General features: G+C 46.4%; 1 protein-coding gene across 1 annotated transcript in view; it reads right to left on the bottom strand.

Moving 5' to 3' along the window:
- The window catches only part of FKBP6 (FKBP prolyl isomerase family member 6 (inactive)), a 28958-nt gene extending 9669 nt beyond the window's left edge, over window positions 1–19289 (bottom strand). Inside the window, exons 1-8 of the mRNA XM_049639228.1 lie at window positions 19006–19289; window positions 18795–18912; window positions 18281–18370; window positions 17341–17543; window positions 16007–16126; window positions 7565–7759; window positions 7328–7437; window positions 5664–5756 (exon numbers count right to left, since the gene is read on the bottom strand). Coding sequence (XP_049495185.1) covers window positions 5666–5756; window positions 7328–7437; window positions 7565–7759; window positions 16007–16126; window positions 17341–17543; window positions 18281–18370; window positions 18795–18912; window positions 19006–19062 — 984 coding nt within the window. The 5' untranslated portion in view covers window positions 19063–19289 and the 3' untranslated portion in view covers window positions 5664–5665. The remainder of the gene's footprint in view (window positions 1–5663; window positions 5757–7327; window positions 7438–7564; window positions 7760–16006; window positions 16127–17340; window positions 17544–18280; window positions 18371–18794; window positions 18913–19005) is intronic.
- Window positions 19290–20322: the final 1033 nt, after the last annotated feature.

The following is a 20322-nucleotide window of genomic DNA, read 5'->3' on the forward strand; positions in this document are numbered from 1 at the left end:
AAATTTTGGGGGAAACTATTGTTAAGAGCTGGGGCCCAGTGCAAATCCCCTTCCTTCTGGTATTTAAAGATCTCAAAGCATTTTGATTGGTTCTCACCTGCTCAGCCTTAAGAGTGAGTGAGTGGATATCCTGCCCAGGTATACAGAAGTTTTTTATTTTAAGTTTATTTATTTATCTTGAGAGAGAGACAGAGACAACATGAGTGGAGGAGGGGCAGAGAGAGAAGGAGAGAGAAAATCCCAAGCAGGCTCCGTGCATCAGCACAGAGCCCGAAGCGGGGCTCAAACTCACAAACCATGAGATGACCTGAGCTGAAAACATGAGTCTGACACTTAACTGACTGAGCTAGCCAGGCTCCCCTAACAAAACTCCTGATCAGTTTTTCTATTGCTACGTTCTAAAGTGTGAACAGGCAACCAAAAAACAACTGTGGAAAGTCTGCAACATGAAACATGGAAAAGAGAAAGATGAAAGCAAGTAAGCAGAAAAATAAACATCTCAGAGTACAAAACAAAATGTGCAAGAATGGTCCTTATCTTTTAGAGGTACATAAGGAAATGGGAAATCCTTGTGGATGAAATGACAGTATTATTAGGATCCACTTCAAATTACCCCAACAGTGCTAGGGGTGGGGAAGAAATGGGTGGGGTCACAGATGGAAACACTGGTTCTATGTTGATACTATTAAACCTGAATGCTGAATACATGGGGGAAATCCTATTATTCTACTTGTCTAAGTTTGAGATATTTCATCATACAAAGGTGGAGAGAGAGGGAAACTATAAAAGAGGGAAATCTGAAAAGATCTCGTGGTTTCAAATATTTGCTGAAATGAAAAAAAGCCAACAGGAGAGAGTTGGAAATGAGGTATGTTTCCTGGCAGGAGGCAGGGCAGTGAGGGAGTTAAGAGAGACAATTTTACAGAAACGTAAAGGTTTATGGGTGGCTCAGTCAGTTAAACGTCCGACTTGGGCTCAGGTCATGACCTCGTGGTTTGGGAGTTCTATGGTCCCTCACTGGGTTCTGTGCTCATAGCTCAGGGTGTGGAGCCTGCTTCAGATTCTGTGTCTCCGTGTCTCTTTCTCTCTCTGCCCCTCCCCTGCTTGTACTCTCTCTCAAAAATAAGTATTTTAAAAAATGTAAAGAAACATAAAGGATATAGAGGGTCCCTGCAGAAGGTCTAACATCCAACCAACAGGAGTCCTAGAACAAGAAGAGAGGGAAAAAGAAGGGGGGGGGGGGATGTCATTAAGGAAATATAGAAGAATTTCTTAGCTCTCAAGAACATGAACCTCTAGAATTAAGGTACCTATGTGAAGGACTTGAGCATCTGGGGGCACCTGGACACACACTGAAATTTTAGAGGAGTTAAAAATAAAGAGATACATTTTTACCAGCATCTGGAGTTGAGGAGGAGGAGCTCTGAGAAGGGGCAGGACTACTGACAGGAGTGGCATTGGGGGTGGAGGTGCCTGAGGGGAAAGCTGTGAGGGCTAAGGCGGGAGGGATGCACAGTCTTGGAGTGGAGATCTTGTAAGCGGGGTCTGGGGGTGGGGATAGTTACTGTGGGAGGCAAGTCCTAATAGGGGGCTCATTTCTCATGAGGAAGGGAGCTTTGAAATGGGGGATAGGTTCTAACTAGGGAGGGGATTCTTTTCGTTCTAAAATCTATACCAAGCTATAAAGTGTGTAATCAAGTGTGAACTGGACACAGAAGGAGTGGAAAAATTTATCTATTATACACCCAATTTTTGGATGTTATTTGAGAATAGCCACACAAGGAAGTAAACCAAGAAAAGAGAGCCAGTAAATAGTGGATTCAGCCCAGCAGATAAAAGAAATCCCAGAATGGCAGTTATGCATCAGGCCTATGGAACATTCTCAACGGATTGGTACACAGAATGGGAGATTTCTAAGAGGGAGGTCCCTGAGAAGAAAGGGAAGTCCTAGACTAAATGGTATCACAGAGTTTTCATATGTAGGATTTTTAAAGTTTATTTTTTGAGAGGGAACACATGCACAAGTGGGGGAGGGTCAAAGAGAGAATCCCAAGCAGGCTCTGCGCTCTCAGCACACAGCCCAATGAGAGGCTCGAACTCACAAACCATGAGATCACGACATGAGCCAAAAATCAAGAGTCAGACGCTTAACTAAGTTAACTGACCAGGCACCCCTGGTACCAGAGTTTTAAAGAGGTAAGGATAAAGGCAAACAGTTCAACAAACAAAAACCAAGGCATTTATAAATTGTAGGGAAAACAAAAGCTCTTAAAAACACACACACACTACCATTGGGTTTTCAGTTAGTAATATTCTTATCACACAAAGGGAGCATAGATGATACTGTCCCTAAATTCACCTACTTTTTAAACAATATTTATTTTGAGAGAGACAGGGCACAAGGGAGGGGGGAGGGGCAGAGATAGAGGGAGGGAGGGAATCTGGGGGGTGCTCTGTGTTGAATCTTACGCTGGGTCCGATCCCGTGACCCTGCGATCATGACCTGGGCCGAAGTAAGGAATTGAACACACCACTGAGCCACCCAGGCACCCCTGAATTCACCTATTTTAGGTCAACCATTTCAGCTGAAAATAGCTACGGTGCTCACTTTATATCTCTTTTCCAGACACGATAGAAGTATGGCAATGGTCTCAGATGCTGCTAGCGTGTCAGGACAAGAAGGACACACTCAAGCTCTAACTGAAGAGAGCAACACAAGCCACAGAAACAGAACTAGGAAAAAGGTTAGAACACTACCCCAAGTGTTTCCAACTAGGTCGGCACCTGTTATGAAAGTCCTCTGGTGGCCCCGGTGAAACCACTAGTACTCGGGAGGGAGCTATGGGAGGTCTCCACCAAGTAGGTAGCTAGGAAACGTCTAGTTGTCAAAGTCTGAACACTGTTAAGTACACGTGCAGGAACACTGCATCCACTGCACTGCAAACCACAGGTTTGTTTGCAGCTTCAAAACAGCTTATCGTACACCAGCTCGGGGTTTGCTATAAACCTTCAGGCCTTCCAAAGTGCAGGAGTCGAAAGGTTGACTTCCATCTTGACCTCTTAGATCACCCCAAGAATACGCCCATCCAGAAGTACGTGTGTGGTCGACATACCCTCTGGAGATCCACCCAGAGGAAAAAGGGTGCCGCAATGGCAATGCCGTGTCTGCTCCTTTGCACCGTGGAGATGCCAGCTGAGCAGCAGCCGCAAAGAGATGCCTCGTTCAACCCGCTGCCTCTGCTAGAGTGAGACAGAAGTCACACTCCGCAGAACAGTGAGAGCTGCAACAGCTAAATGCCCTCGATGGGCATCTTCCCTCGAATCTGCCCCTCCTCTTCCTCCCCTTTGTGTTCTGAGACAAGTGGCTTTCTTCCTTCAGTCACTGCTCCCCCGCCCTACTATGCAGCGCTAAGAAGGGAGCCACTCATGGGACTCAACACACGGTAACAGGCCAGAGTCCTGCTTCAGGAGTTTGCAAGCTGGAGCCCTGGCTGGTACAGGAAGAAGAGGAAGGTGTGGGGGTAGGGAAGAGCCCGCTCTCAAATAGAAAGGCTGCGAAAGGACACTTGGGCACTCTACAGTAGGAGAGCATGAAGCAGAGGAGACAAAGTTGTTGAGGCCTTCAGAACCGCAGGTGTCCACCTGCTCAAGTACTGGCTGTTCAACTCGGATTCTGTGAGTGCCCAAATCCCTTCAGCAAATCTCTTTTTTAGCTGATGCTCGTTGAAGACAGGTTTCGGTCACTGGCAATAATAACGAGGGTCCTGACAGCCAATACAAGAGCCAGCTTGGAGGATATGGTTTCAAAAAGGCTGGTTTAGCATTTCGGCTATTTTACACTTGATCTGACCAACATTTACTGAGTGCCAATTATGTGCTGGGCAAGCTTCCAGACACTAGAAAATACAAAGACAGAAAACACACGGTCTCTGATCTCCAAAAATGTAGTCTGTTATAAGCGGAAACTTCGAGACTGTAATTAAGAGAACACTTATTCCACCAGGAGGACCAACATCTCGTAAGACAAGATGCAGACAGATCACTAGTATTTAACATCTTGGAAAACAAGAACCAATTGTGTCAAAACTAGGTTGTCGAAAGAATCTTAAAACTTGTTAAGTGATAGAACACTGAAGACCCAACAGTAGTGGCAGTAAGATAAGAATAGCCATTTTGCAGGCTCTAGGCCCTGAGCTGTCAGCACAGAGCCCTACACGGGGCTCGAACCCACGAACTATGACATCGTGACCTGAGCTGAAGTCCGATGCCTAACTGACTGAGCCACCCAGGCCTCCCAATAATGGCCATTTTAGACTCAAACACAGTCATTCCTAATATGACAAAACACCCAAAACTTAGGAATATCTGGGAAACCATCTAAAAACTCATCAGGTCCAAAACACCTTCGAGACGGAGAAAGCTGGGGGGTTAGAGACAACGATGAGGAGCTGCCCTGCTGGATTTTCCAAGATCTGTTTCCAGGACAGACCCTGGAAGAACTGGGTCTCCACTAAATGGTAGGACATGCCAGATGACACGACAGTCCAAAACGTCTGGCAAAAAGCCAGCAAACCTCTCTTCCTGCTGGACATTAACAGCAGCCAAATAGGAGAAGTATTCTGGCTCACGTCTCAGTTCAGAAAACCCACTAATACTTCAATGTCCCCGAAAGACCCAAAGGCCAGGGTCACTGGGTCAGAGCTTGTGATAAAGGCAACATTTACTTCTGATACCGACTGGTTGTTTTTGACAGGGCAGAGAACAACAGCTTTTAGATCACTTGCGAAAATGTCTGGGATGAATAGGCCTTTTCACTGCCTTCTTCTCTCCAATCTCTTTTGTAGAGAGATGTAGGTAGCAACAAAGGAGAGATTTATTACCATGAGCCCATTCGGCAGCTGTTTTCTTGTTGCTCCTTGTTTAACTTCTCTCAAGAGAGCTGAGTTATCTACCCAGCAAAGCAGGTGTTTAAGGCAGGTGATTTTGTTTCCATTAATTTTCTTAAGTAATAGTAAACCAGACTAGAGAATTATCTCATGAACTCACAGGGGAACCTTAACCCTGTGCCTGCTAAATCCCAAGGCATCTGCTGCAGCAGGAAAGTTAGGTTGTGATCCCTGGTGGTTCCAACACCTTCAAATCTCTCCAACTGACAGTAAGCAGAACTTAAGAGTCACAGCTCATCCCTACTGCCCAACATCTGGATTTTGTCTTAACAATGTGTTAGACATAAAGTGATGCTGGAGGCTTCCAGGAAAAAACAGATTAAGAAAGGCATTACTCTTCATTGCAAAGCCCAGATAAACCATCACATTAATGACTATACTCAACAGTTTCATGTTCCGAGCTACTGGGAGGGAAAGGTTAACATAAAACATGGAAAAAGTTTTTAATTTTAAGGCTTAAGACCGCCTCCACCTATAAACTGAATCTCCAGCTCTGGAACTTTCCAATCTTCACCATGATCATCTTCATGAGAAGGCCCATGGTATGTGCACTCTACACAGTCACTGTGCCATTAGCTTCCCGCAGAAACTTTCTACCCCTCCCATCTATACTCACTTGTAGACAGCCACTATTCACTAGTGGGCTGAGGAGAACAACCATCCTTCCATATACTGGACAAAATCCTGAAGCCTTGCACGCTTCAGCCCTTTGATTACCTTCAATTTTCTCCTACTGTAGAGCCATTATCATAAGCAGCGAACATTCGGTGACACATTTCTTTCTCTTTATCTGTGTAGTCCCTGTAATAGCTGGAGACAAAAATACACATTAGAGAAAGTCTGTCTTTGTAGGAGGTGACATCTGGTGGCTAGAATACTCCACTCAGGTCCAGAAACATCGAAAATTCAGCAAGCCCTGAACTGAATCTGGAGGCGATGGAAGCCGGACGGGTAGGGGAACCAGGAGAGGCTCCCAGGGAAGGGCTGTTTAAGAAGCACATGGACAACCTGAAGCCCACGATCTGAGAAGATGACAGCCTTAAAGGCTGGAGCCACTGTAAGGGCTGCCAGGCTGAGTCTTCCCAAATGGCCTCATACTCGGTGACCTCTGACTTATCTTGAGATTTCTTTGCTAAATAATGGTCAGATTCCAAAATTTCTACATCGGACTTGTAAGTATCTTCAAAGGATACACTTATTATTTTTGGCACCTTGGTGGGACAGGATACTTTTAAAAACCAGAGAAGAGGGGCGCCTGGCTGTCTCAGTCAGTAGAACATGTGACTCCTGATCTCTGGGTTGTAAGTTTAAGTCCCATGTTGGGTGTAGAACTTAGTCTAACTACGTAATAAATATTTCAGTTTAAAAACAATCAGAAAAGAGATTTCTGGACAGTCTTAAAAGGTCTGAAATATAACAAATGGATTCAAGTGTTAAGGGGTGCACACAGGATTTTTTTTTTTTTTTAACATCAAAGGGCTTCAACTAGCAATCCAGATTAAATGTTTAATGTCAACAGGAGTAGAGAATCTTACCAGTAGAGAAGAACAAAAAAATAATACCTAAGAAACTGGACAGATTAGGAAGTGATGGAGTTCTGGACAACTCTTATTTATATGCTGATATAGTCAAAGTAGAAAACTTTGAAAGTAACTTCTGTAATCAGAAAAAGCTACACTACTGAAAGACTGGTACTGGTATTACTTGGATAACAAAAAATCACCCTCTGGGTATGAATTAGACCTGAAAGATCCACTGCAGGTCAAACCAGGATCTACATGACACATTTCTGCAGTCTGTTAAGAACAGTGGTTTTCAGTTGTGACAAGTAGGGGAAAATATCTGAAGAACAAGACTTTTTTTTTTTTTTTTAACGTTTATTTATTTTTGAGACAGAGAGAGACAAAGCATGAACGGGGGAGGGTCAGAGAGAGAGGGAGACACAGAATCTGAAACAGGCTCCAGGCTCTGAGCAGTCAGCCCAGAGCCCGACGCGGGGCTCGAACTCACGGACCGTGAGATCGTGACCTGAACTGAAGTCGGACGCTTAACCGACTGAGCCACCCAGGCGCCCCGAACAAGACCTTTTTAAAAAATTACACTGGCCCGCCTGTTATAGAGTGCTTACTTTGGGGGCAAGGGGTGGGGAATAGGGAGATGGGATAGGATCCGGATTTGCAGTTTTGAAGTTTGTCCCAGGCTCCTCAGTGGGAGCTGTTGGTTTAGCACTTCTTAAAGCCAGCTCTAGGGGGCACTGCCTTGTAACACGCTCCACACAACATTGCCAAATAGTCCTTCGCCAGGTGGACAGACGTGAACCGCAGCCCCAAGGCTCATCTCTCTCTCTCTTTGGTTCGCACTCCCGCAAACAGAGGTCTCACCTGGCCAGTTTCTTCAGCTCGTTATTGATGTCATGATTGAAGGGCTGTTCCTTCTGGGCTCGGACTAGAAAATCTCGAGCCTTCTGATACTCAGTCATGATAAGACAGGCCTGTCAAAGGATGGAGTTTTAAAAACACACTTGGTTAGGAAAGACAGTGTTTTTCTAGGGCCCAAGTTGAACATCACCACTACCTTTTCTTGGGCATTCGTTCCCCAGCCCCTGCCCTCCAACACACCTGTCCGCACCGGAAGAGGGCCTTGGCATTCTTCCGGTCAATGATCAGAGCCTGTTCTCCATAACGCAGGGCCGTGGCAGGCCGCTCCAGCTTCAGGTATGTAAAGGACAGGTTAAGGAGGACAAGAAGCTTGGCTGCTTCCACCAGGTGCTGCTCTTCAGGGGGTGCTGATCGCCGGTGAAGCAGCAGCAAGGCCTGTGGACAAGGAAAATAGGTAGTCAAGAGGAGGTATGTAATCTTGCTATTAAAAGACCTAAGAATCCAGAAAAAAAAAATGTATTAGAGCTAAAAAAAAAAAAAAATGTGTTCAAGATCAACACAGGAGATGTAAGTCTATACTCCAACAATAAACAATCCAAAAATGAGGACGACAACTCCATTTATAATAGCATCAAAATGAAGTCACGATAAATTTAAAATGCAAGAACTGTATATTGGAAACTACAAAACACTGTTGAAAAAATTAAAGGCCTGGGGCGCCTGGGTGGCTCAGTCAGTTAAGCGGCCGACTTCGGCTCAGGTCATGATCTCACGGTCCGTGAGTTTGAGTCCCGCGTCGGGCTCTGTGCTGACAGCTCAGAGCCTGAAGCCTGTTTCAGATTCTGTGTCTCCCTCTCTCTGACCCTCCCCTGTTCATGCTTTGTCTCTCTCGGTCTCAAAAATAAATAAACGTTAAAAAAAATTTTTTAAAGAAAAAACTAAAGGCCTAAATGGAAATACATTCCCCGTATAAGACTTAATAGGAAGGCAATACTCCCAAGGTTGATACATAAATTCAAAGCAACCACTATCAAAATTTCAACAGTCTTTGCAGAAATGGTCAAGCTGATCTGAAAGTTTGCATGGGAATTCAAGGGATGTCAAGTAGCCAAAACAATACTTAAAACAAGAATAAAAATGGAAGACTCACACTTTCAATTTCAAAGCTTATTACAAAGCTACAGTAAGCAAGCCAGAGTGGTTTGGACACACACAGATCAAGAGAATAGAATGGAGAATGTAGATTGAGAGTCCAGAAACAAACCTACACTTGTGTAGAGTCCATGGATTTTCAACAAGGGTACCAGCCCCATTCAACGAGGAAAGAGTAGTCTTTTCAACAAATGGTGCTGGGACAACTGGTTGTCAATATGCAAAAGAGTGAGGTTGGATTTCCACTTCACACATATACAAATGCTAACAAAATGGATGATATACCTAAATGGAGGAGTTAAACTGTAAGACTCTTAGAAGAAAACAGATCTAAATCTTTCTGACTTTGGATAATGGTTTCTTAGACATGACATGCAAAGCACAAATCACACACATAAAAAAGATAAGCTGGACTTCAAGTTTAAAAACTTTTGTGTTTCAAAGGATATCATCAAGAAAACAAAGAAAATGACTGAAAAAAGTCACTATAACCATCATTTACTGGTTTAAACTAATAACACAGTGGCTTACTGATGTCACTGTGTATGCCTATAGATGATTTTGTATTTTTGAATGAAAAGACACTTGTACATTCCTGAAAAGAAAAAGAATGTGAAATGACAACTCACAGAATCGGAGAAAATATTTGTAAGTCATATTTAAGAAGAACCTACTATCCAGACAATATAAATAACTTTTATAAGAAGAAAATCCAATTAAAAATGGGCAAAGAAGGGGCGCCTGGGTGGCTCAGTTGGTTAAGCGTCTGACTTCAGCTCAGGTCATGATCTCATGGTTTGGGAGTTCAAGCCCCGTGTCAGGCTCTGAACCAACAGCTCAGAGTCTGGAGCCTGCTTTGGATTCTGTATCTCCCTCTCTCCTGCCCCCTTCCCTGCTCACACTCTGTCTCTGTCTCTCAAAAATAAACAAACGTTAAAAAAAAATGGACAAAGAATATGAACTGACATTTCTCCAAATATGACCTACAAATAGCCAATAAACACATAAAAAGATGGGCAACATCTTTTTGGTTATCAGGAAGTGCAGTCAAAATCATGAGATACCACTCCACACCCACTAGGATGCCTATAATTTGAAAGATGGAAAACAAGCATCGGTGAGGACGCAGAGTAACTGGAACCCTTGTGTTGTTGGTGGGAATGTGAAATGTTGCAGCCACTATGGAAAATAGTTTGGCAGTATTTCAAAAAGTTAACCAAGGGAGTTACTACATGAGCCAGCACTTGCGCTCCTAGGCACAAACCCAAGAAAAATGAAAACTTCGGTCTACACAAGAACTTGTACGCCGATGTAAAAGCAACATTATTCACAGTAGCCAAAAAGAGGAAACAACAACCCAAGTGTCCACCAACCGATGAATGAACAAAACCCAGTTAAATCCACACAATATATCGTTCAACCTTAAAACGAATGAAATTTGGTATATGCTAGAACATGGATGAACCTTGAAGATACTATGCCAAGTGAAAGAAGCCAATCACAAAAGGACAAATATTGTAGGATTCCACTTAAATGAGTACCCACGAGAGACAAATTCAGAGAAGCATGAAGTAGAAATAAAGATTACTGGGGCTGGAGGAGGGGGAGAATGGGGAGTTATTGTTTAATAGCTAAACAATGTTTGGGATAATGAAAAGTTCCAGAAATGGGCAGTGGTAATGACAGTTTCACAATACTGAATGTACTTAATACCACTGGATTGCATACCTGAAAATAATCAAAATGATGAATTTTAGGTTTGCACATTTCTATCAAAATTGAGACAACATTTTTAAAGAAAGAATAGAGCATTAATACACATTACAACATAGCAATACATTTTCAAAGTTCACCTAAGTGAAAGAAGCTAGACACAGAGCACCACACATTTGGGGATTCTATTTATGTACAATGTCTAGGAATAGGCAAATTCATAGAAACAAAGCAAAATAGGAGCGATCAAGGGGTGTTGAGGGATAGGAGAGGAACTGCCAACAGGTACAAGGCTTCTTTTCAAGGTGATGAAACGACCTGGAATTATGTCGTGTTGATAGATGCACAACCTTATGAATACACGACAAACCACCAAACTGCATTTTAAAAGTGTAAACTTCATGGTATGTGAATTCTAACAATAGCAAAGGAAGAAAAGCGATGAAGACAAAGCCTGAGCAGTGTCAGTGTGACTCACAGGCAGGACCCCATTTGGAAGACGACAGCCACACTGGAAAACACATCAGACAAGATGGTGCCGGAGGCACAGAGCCACCAGCCTTCTTTTGCCTCCCCTTTCATCTCCAAGCCCCAGGCATTTGTCACAGAAGTTTCTGTCCATTGCCCTCACACCTTCTGAATTGCTTCAGGTCTCCTATCACCGACCTGGATCTGTCCCCTAAACTCTGGCCCCATTCCTAAACGGAATCATGGGACAGTCTGCCACCTAGAAACCGTCTTCTACAGGCCACCTTTATCTGGCTGTTCTCACCAGTGAGTTAAACTGAAGTTAATACATCTTTTTGCCAGTTATTCCTGTTTAAAAATTTTTCTCAAATGAGAAAGCTTCAAGCAAGTCTATTCTTTGGTTTCCTTTGTCACTCATAAAACATCATCATCAGGTCTAGTTACTTGGTTTTGAAAATATTTCCAAAACTTTTATCTGCACAATTCCCACCTTCTGAAACACATTCCGGGATCCCCGTGACAGGCTTAGCTGCAACACGCCTGAAGCAGTGCCTCACGTGGAATGGAAAATTCACTAACAAAAGTCTGTCCCTTCAACGTGTCCTGCATATGGTGGTGTGCTGGTAAATGTTTAACAATCAGCTCTTGGGGAAGGGGTGCCTTGCAGGGTGTACCCATTCCTGTGGTGTAAACAGTTTAACCCTGGCCGATCTCAAGCTGCCAAAGTAACATTAACCAGCTCGTAAAACTTCCTGAGCCATCTTACAATTGGCTCTCACAAGCTCCTACACACTACCTGCGTGCTACCAACCTTCACGTCCTCCCTAAATATCACTTTTATAACCTCACTCTCCCCTTCCTTCTTTTTCAGCAAGTCCAGACCCATCCGTACACATTTTAAGGTCTTCTTGAATCTGGTTACCTGAACTCTATTTTCCCGGTATTCTCCAAATGTAACCTGTGCTGTAGACTAAGTGACCACCAACTGGCCCTTGAACAGGCTCTTCTCACTTCTACACCTTTGCTCATCCTTTTCTCCTGCCCAGAATTATCTTCTGCCTCTTTCTCTGCCATTTCATCCTTCTAGACTCAGCTCCCGTGCCATTGCTTCCAAGAAACCACTACCAGGTGGGTTAGCCCACAAAGATTTTCCTCCTCCGAAAGGCTAGTACTAGATACTACAGGGATTTCTTGGTCACTGGGAGTACCTTTTATCTCCCTACCTATGTTACCATTATGTGAAGGCAAGGACCCTGCCTAGATGGCACGTCCCACATGAAGCTGAGCAAAAGGCTGGGAACAATGGCACTCAATCAACACCAATTTCCCGCTCTGAAGACGGAGAACACTTCTATCATGAGCAGGTAGCAAAACCTGTGGCTGAGCAAGACAGACTTCACACTCACCTTTTAGTCTCTCCTGCCCTATGGAACAGAAAGGCACAATCCAACAAGAACAAAGAACAAAGAACAAGAGAACTGGTAACAAGCCCAACATGTCAGAACAGATGGCAGAGTCTGACCAACCCGGCAGAAGGGAGCACCAATAAAGAAGGGGCTGGTCTGCAGCTCAGAGCCCCAGGAACTGACAGAACGAGCCATCAGAGCTACTGAAGAAGTGGAGCTGAATAAACAGGACACGTTGAACATTGCCACTCAGTCCCTGTCCCTATGCATCCAGATGGCCACTCCTCCCCACCACCTCCAGGATCATGGAGTCTATCTTCTGGAGAAATGGAACAGAACCAAAAGAGTTCTCGATTCAGGGACAGCAGAGGGCAGGAGGGAGGTAAACTGGTAACAGGGGTATTAGAGGACCGTTTCAGTAACAGCCGGAGAGGCCCTCTGTCCCGTTCCCCTGTTCGGCTCCCAGCGGCTCCCAGGTCGCTGGTAGCCAGGCATTCACACAGGCAGGCGATGGAGAACAGAGTGGCTCCTGCGGAAACAAGTGAACAGAGACACGTGGGAGGCCAAGTGAGCACACTGCGATGTGCCCTACCAAGCACTTCTGATGCCTCTTTCCCATCCTAATGGGCAGCTGAAGGTTGCGAGACATTTGAGGAGAGCCTCTATGGAAGAGACGGCCTCCTGTCTCCCAGCGGCTGTCCTCCCCTCTCCCATAGTAGCAGGATTTTTTGCTGGGCACACGTGCAATCGGAGTACAGGGATTTGCTAGCTTTCCTTGCAGCTGCTGGTTACAGCCAAAAGACAAGGTTCTGGAAAACATCACTCAGTGTGAGGGTCACAGGCACATACTCTCAGCCCTCTCTTTTCCCTCCGGTGCTTGGAATTTAGAGGCCACCATTCTCAACCACAAGGCCCAGAGCTCTGCCCTACAAATGGGAACACAGAGAGATGGAAGAGTGCTCGGCGTCGGAAACCATTACGGAGCACAGCTACCAACCAGCCCTGCTTTACTCACCTCAAGCCTTTCACATAAGAAACAGTAACACTGACCTAATGATAGGAGTCTGGGACCTACCACCAAACCTAAGACAAATGGACAATATCCAATGGGCAGGGAAAAAAAAAAAAAATCAGGTAGAAAAAGAATGGAGTTTTTTTTTTTTTTTAATCTGAAAAGCAGAGAGAAGAAAATTACAACCAATACTCAAAACATAAGAAAAGCTGATGTATGCGTGAAACAAGAACAGAATGCTGGGGAAAGTTAAAAAAAAAAAAAAACAAAAACAAATGAACGAACCGTTCCTCAGACGAGATGGCAAATAGAATCCAGGACAGCTCCCAGACAGTGGGATGGCAAAAGCGAGATGGGCAAGGACAGAAAAAAAGGAAAGTTGAGGCTCAATCCAGGAGGACTGACAACCAAGAGTCCCAAAAAAGAGAAGACAGAAACAAGGGCAAACTACCAAAGAAATAGATGAAGGAAGTTTCCAGAACACAGGACAGGTTTCCTGAAAGATGCACCAGGGGCTCAATACCAACAAATTTTAAAAAACACAAACACCACTGTAAACTTTTAATGACACTAGAAGAAGAAAGATCCTTACATCCTTACAGAGAAGAAAAAGAAAAAGCCACATATAAAGGTACAGGAACCTAAATTTTATTCAGACTTCCTGACAGCCATTGTAAAGCTAGAATCAAACAATATTCTTCAAAATCTGAGGGATGATGGCTGCATGCTAGAATTCCTAGAATTCTATACTCCGTATGCCAACTGCTAAGTGTGAACTACAAGAATATTTTTAGAAACGTAAGGATGCGCTCTATCAGCACAAGGGGGCAAGTGGAGAAAAACAACAGGAAGTCCACAAACAGAACCACAGGGCAGCCCAGGATAAGAACACTGAACCAGAACACCAGAGAGCAGAGGGAAAGCCCTAGTGGGAATTAGAGATCCACGTTCCAGAACGAGAAGCAAGAGATGTCAAAAACAGGAACTAAAGCATGTCGAGTATCAATTCACAATGCCAGAAAAAGCAGCAAACAGGCTTAAAGAGGGACCACCTCAGGGGACCAGACCCGGGAAACAGGACTAACAATGGAAGGACTGGTCTGTTCACTGGAAAGTTTTTTCCCATGTGAGCAAGCTCGGTTTCAAAAAACTTCACAACATTAATAGTATCCACGATTTGAGCCAACTATGAACCCAAGCCTATACCCTCCATGTTCAGGACCCTGGTTCTATCAGCATTCCGAAAGCGCGCACACACACGCATTCTCCAGTCTCCGTGTCTCTCTCTCAAGCAATACGCAGAGACCAAACCTGGCAGATACCTTTAGCCACCTACCCAGTCTCGATCTCCCTCCCCCTCTAGCAGAGCCTCTATTGTCACCCAAAGCAGTGGTACACCAACTACATTTCCTAGCTTCCTACAGTCAACGGGGTCTGCTGAATATGGGTCTGGCCAAGGATATAAAAACGAAAGTCACCGGGTTAAGGGAGTACTTCTGGAGAGCTCTTAACACGAACACACCACACTCTTCTCCTCTCCCTCCTTCCTGCCCAGGGGACCATGTGATGCTACAGGTTGAAGGACCATCTCGGGGCAAAAAAGACAAGGAGACGTTTAAGGGTAGTGGAGCAGAAAGACAAAAGGAACCTGAATCCCTGACGGCTTTGTGGAACTGATCTACCACCCTTGGACTGCCTCCCTTCTCATTTAAATAAAAATTAAATCTGAAGATTTAAGTTTTTCAGGATTCTGTTGCTTACTGCTGAATACAAATTCTGACTGATTTAGGCTCCCTTCGCAAATGAGAGAAAATCAGAATACCCCTAGACTCGCCTCTAGAACCTAGGGCACAGTTTGGCACACAGAAAATGCTTATAGTATTTGTTGAATGAGTTACAAAGCAAACAGTGAATTCCTGTCAGCATAACCTATGCACGAAGCCAAACCACAATCAGAAGCCTGGTGAGAATGGAGTCACCTCAGAGAGCTAGAGAAAGCTCCACCGTCAGAGAGACAGGAAATGAAGATGGCAAGCGGGATGGAAAATCAGTTGGTAGGACCTAATCTTGGAAGGAGAACTTTTAAAGACTTTTTACTGAAATACACACAAACGTACACACACAGGTAAAACAAGTGGACAGTTCAACAACCTTTCACAATCTGAACACACCCACGTAACCACATCCAGACACAAACACAGAACATTACTGGGCTCCTCAAATCCCACGTCCCCTCTCTCAGTCATTATTCCCGGCATGAGAATTTTTTAATGAGACTTTTTTTTTTCAAAGACTGCATATGAAAAATAAGAACAAACAAGAACATTTAAAAAGTTTTTAGGTTGTTTTTTTAGAGATGGGAAGAGAGCCATACATGCGCAACAAGGTGCTTGCTTGCATGTGCTGGGGAGGAGGGGGGAGGAGGAGGGACAGGGCGGGGGGGGGGGGGGGGAGACTATCCCAAGCAGGCTCTACACTGAGGCGAAAATCATGACCTGAGCCAAAAAAAATAAATACAAAATAAAAATCAAGAGTTGGACACTCAACTGACTGAACCATCGTGGCACCCCAAGAACTTTGTAAAAACATTTTCAGGGATGCCTGGGTAGCTTTGTCAGTTGAATGTCTGATTCTTGGTTTTGGCTCAGGTTATGATCCCAGGGTTGTGGGACTGAGCTCTATGTCTAACTGAGCACGGAGGCTGCTTAAGGTTCTCTCTGCCCCCGCCCCCAGGCCCCCATGCTCTCTCTCAAAGAAAAAAAAAAAAAAAAAGAGACCATTTTAAGGGTCTAAATTTAAAAATTTATTATTTTTGGTAATTTCTACACCCAACTTGGGGCTCAAACTCATGACCCCAGGATCACGAGTTGCATGCCCTTATGACTAAGCCAGGCAGGCACCCCTAAATTTATGTTTGTGAAGCATCCTTACCCGTTTATACCTCACTTTGGCATCATAGAAACGACTTTGGCGGAAAAGATAGTTGCCAAACTCCCGTTCGGTAGCTGCCACTTTTAGGACCTTCTGAAGTGGAAACTGATCTTGCTGCTCCTGAGGAAAAAAGACAAGGACACCCAACAAGGAAACTGAAAGCCGTGACACCACAGTGCAAGTGTTCTTACAGATGTTAGGGTTTCTGCTTCAGATGATGCACTTCTGCTTACTGCTGTGTGGGTGCCAAGCACTGGGCCTGGTGCCCCTGCAGAGGTCGTCTCTGTGATGCCCGGCAGAAGACAAAGGGGGTTGCTGTTGTTACTACTCCCACCGTAGACACCAGAGCCACACACTGGTCTCCCTCAGTCTTTCTAGAGATGCTCCCTGAAGAAGCACGGCCTCACGAAATCAGAAACTGATGGAACTTGCCAAACAGAAAGCGGGTCTCACAACCACCATTTGTCCAACAAACAAGAGATTTTGGTCTGGCCGGGGCCCTACTGGTCTTCATGGCCACAATGCTGTGCCCTGGGTACAGGTCAATCACCCACGAAGTCTCTTTTTAAACACAGATGTCCTGGCCCTATCCACCCCTTCCCCCACTGAGATTCTCAATCAATACACCAGAGGTGGGCCCCAGGCATTTGCAAGAACCGGTTTTATGGGAAGGTCAGAAAAAGGAAAGGGCCCTCCCTTGAGGCAATGACAGCTTAGCTGGGGAGACATCATATCCAGGTACAAACCTGGGTGGACATCTAAGGACACACATACAGGGTGGGAGAGCAGGACTGAGAGTGCGCATACGGCACCCACGGGATGTGTGAAGTGAGAGGCCACAAAGACAACATCCGAGTTATGAGGGCAGTGGTCATGTGTTCCCACTTGCCTGGGACTTTCCCCATCTACACCTGACGTCCTGGTATTCCATCTAGTTAATACTCTCTTCTGCTATCAAGTAGCCGGGGTTGGCCAAGAAACCATATTTCACCCTAGCTGATCACTACCATGCTTGACTTGTTAGAAACCCAACTTAATGTTGAGAAGCCAACGTTCATGGTCTTGCAGGGAAAACTAGGAAAATGATGACTGAAAAAAAAAAAATCACCTCAAACTGCGGGTCCAGAACAAACCCAAGGCCCAGCATTGGCCTAGAACATCTGCCCATACTCAGAGGTGTACCAGGAAGCGGGGGAACTCCTCCACCGCCACTACCACTGCCACACGGGAGCCTTGTGGTGGAACGTGGGGCAGACTATCACCATCGAGGTAGGGGAATTACCAAACACACTAGCGCATGCTGTTAGTATGGACATCTGTGCTCCAGAACTTACAGCTGAAAGGGCACAAAACTTGTCTGACTCAGCGGAGTCCAGGAAGTCAAGCAGCTCAATCTCGAACAGGACAGTAGTGTTTGGGGGGATCAAGGGAGGGCAGCCCAGCGTTCCATAGGCATAGGCTGGTTTGAACAGAAACCTGGCCAGCTCTCCTCTCCGCATGCTCAGAAGGCCCAGCTCCATGCCCCAAAGTGTAATATCTGGAAGAAGGGACAAAGAATCTGAAGCTCGCCCAGCATCCTGATCCAAGGTTATCAATTTCTTTCTTCCTGAAGTCCAGATCTTTCCATAACAGACTCCGAGTGTTCTGCACTGTGGTCCCAACTCACTTTTCAGTTTCGTTTCCCCACCACCCCCACCATTGCCAAACCAAGATTTCCGTGGCCTCTACATCACTGCTCGTGTTCCTTCTTCCTGCAAGGAAGTTCCTGCTTCCTCACCCCACACCCAGCTTCTACCCTGACTGAAATATTACTCAAACTTCAGGGCTCATTTTACATACCCTCTCCTTCATGAAGCCTTCCCTGATCTTCCCAGCTGGAATCAATTGTGGCTTCATTAAACACTCCCGCAACACTACTTATACCTCCCAGGACCTCATCCAATTCTGTGAATGCAATCAACCTCTTCCACCACGTTAGTGGAGATATTCTAATCATCTGAGTAGCTCTTCTCTTTCCAGCATGAATTATGGATACTAAACCCTTGCTTGATAAGTGTCCAGTTGACAAATGAACAAGCCCAATAGTTCTTGGGATGCAAAGGTAACCTTGCCAGGTAAACCATCTCCCAAGTACCTAGGCCTCAGGGGGAAATGCGGACAAGACCATGATTGGTGTAGCAAAGCCCGGTCTCAGAGAAACCAACTCCAGGACTCCATGCTCTGAACAGTTTCCCCAAACAATTCCTCCTTTTGTAGTTGCTAATCTCAACTTACCCTCTCCAAGTTTCATCAAGCGAGGAGTTTTCCTAAAGCAATTAGAATCAAAAGGCTTGTCCATGTGCTCCAGATATCCGGAATATTTCACTAGGACAGGAAAAAAAAAAAAAAAAACAATACAAGGAAAATCAAGAACATGCACCCTTCCATATCAATTCTCCGTTACAAAAAAAAAGGGAACTCGATGTACTCAAGTCGCCTCCCACCCACAGTGATAGGAAAATCTTTGGTCAACATTTAGATGCCTGCCCTTTGGCCGTGAGATTCAAGAGCTTGGTTGTGAGGTTCAAGGGCCTCAGAATGTCCCTTGTTTACACTGGCCTCATGCAAAGGGGAGATGGGTTCCCTCGCTTTCCCTTAAAAGCCCGAATTGTAATAAAGCGGGCGGGGTCTACCCTTCTTTTGTGTGTGTTTTAAACCTAACCTTCCCTCCCACCTTTCTAGGTATAATGCAGAAAACACTTGATGACTGGTACTTTCACATCTCCTGCTGGGTGGCAGATGATGGTACCTAGCACGGAAGCATCGGGTGTCACCAGCTCTCCAGCACCCTCTCGGATGACGTCCTTCAACACGCCCCGGTCCCCGGAAATGTCCCGCATCCTCCGACTTAACCTCTGGTATGGAGACTTGCGGGGAGAAACACAAAACCTCAGAGCGCCCCGCCTGCACCCCGACTCCGACACCCCCTGCCCGTGGCTCCCCAAAGCCCAGCCTCTCACCTGGCCGGAAGCGTTGTCCCCTTGCAGGGCCCCCGGGTTCCGCGCGCTGCCCCCCATCGCCACGTGGCCTGCCGACGCGCACGAGACCTCAACCCCTCGTTCTCCACCTGGCGGTGGCCCAGCCACCCCCTTTATACCCCGCCGCCCGCTCCCGCCGGTGGCGTCCGGGGCCCGCGAGGAGGCGCTCAACGTTTCGCACCAACAGCTGCCAACTGCCCTGGGGCCTCCGGTGGCGCGTGGTGGATCACGTGATGGGACGTGCGACACGTGATGGGGCAGTGTGGCGCCTGATGGGGCACGTGGCGGGAACACGCGGGGCGGGGCGGGACCAGGCTCGTGAAAGTGACGCGTGGGGCGTGACCGGGCAGGTGGAGGGCATGCGCGGAACTTGATGGGCACGTGACAGGGACTCCCGGAGCCGGATGTGTGCGAGCATGATGGAAGATGGGGCGGTGCCGCGCTGGGAGAGATGGAGCCCCTTGGCGGGGAGAAGTGGATCAGGAGGAGGCGCGTGAAGGGGACGCCTGTGGCAAGACGGGGCGCCGGGGGCGCGCGTGGGATGGCGCGGGAGATGGGCCACGCGGGTGGTCGGGACTGGCAGTGGCTCGGGACTTGGTGGGGTGGGGTGGGGCTTGTGGTGGGACACGAGGCGGGAGCAGGCTGGGGAGGACGGAGTTCCAGAAACAGCCTGCTGCCGGAAGTGTGCGGCCTTGCTAAGTGGGTTACCTCCACTTTTTCAATTTTCCTCGACCTTTTCGTGCTAGAGAAATGTAGACGCAGACAGGCCTTTCAAGGCAAACTGCCTCGTTCGTCAGAGAACAAGGCAACGTTGTCCTTCACGTTGCGGTCACTAAATCCACAGAATCCATACCTGCTCCCCGGTGGTGGGGGCGGGGGGTGCAAAGCACGAATGGCCCTTGACGTCACCCCCTCCTGCTTTTTCCCTGGGGCCTGCAGCTCTTGCCCACTCCAGGATTTGAGAGGTGGCCCCTATTTCCTGCACCCATCATGCCTTGACTATTGGATCATTTCTTCAGCTTCTAAGTTTCCTAAAATCACCCGCCCTAAACAAGCCCCACCTTTGTCCCACATCTCACTCCTGCTGCAGGTGGTCCCATGCCTAGTCTTCTCGACTTCTCAAAAAGAGTTGTTGGGGTGCCTGGGTGGCCAGTTGGTTAAGCGTCCGACTTCGTTCGGCTCAGGTCATGATCTCACCATTTGTGGGTTTGAGCCCCGTGTGGGCCTCTGTGCTGACAGCTCAGAGCCTGGGGCCTGCTTTGGAGTCTGTGTCTCTCCCTCTCTCTGCCCCTCCCCTGC

Source organism: Panthera uncia, chromosome E3 (assembly GCF_023721935.1).
Source record: "Panthera uncia isolate 11264 chromosome E3, Puncia_PCG_1.0, whole genome shotgun sequence".
Classification (NCBI taxonomy): Eukaryota; Metazoa; Chordata; class Mammalia; order Carnivora; family Felidae; genus Panthera; species Panthera uncia.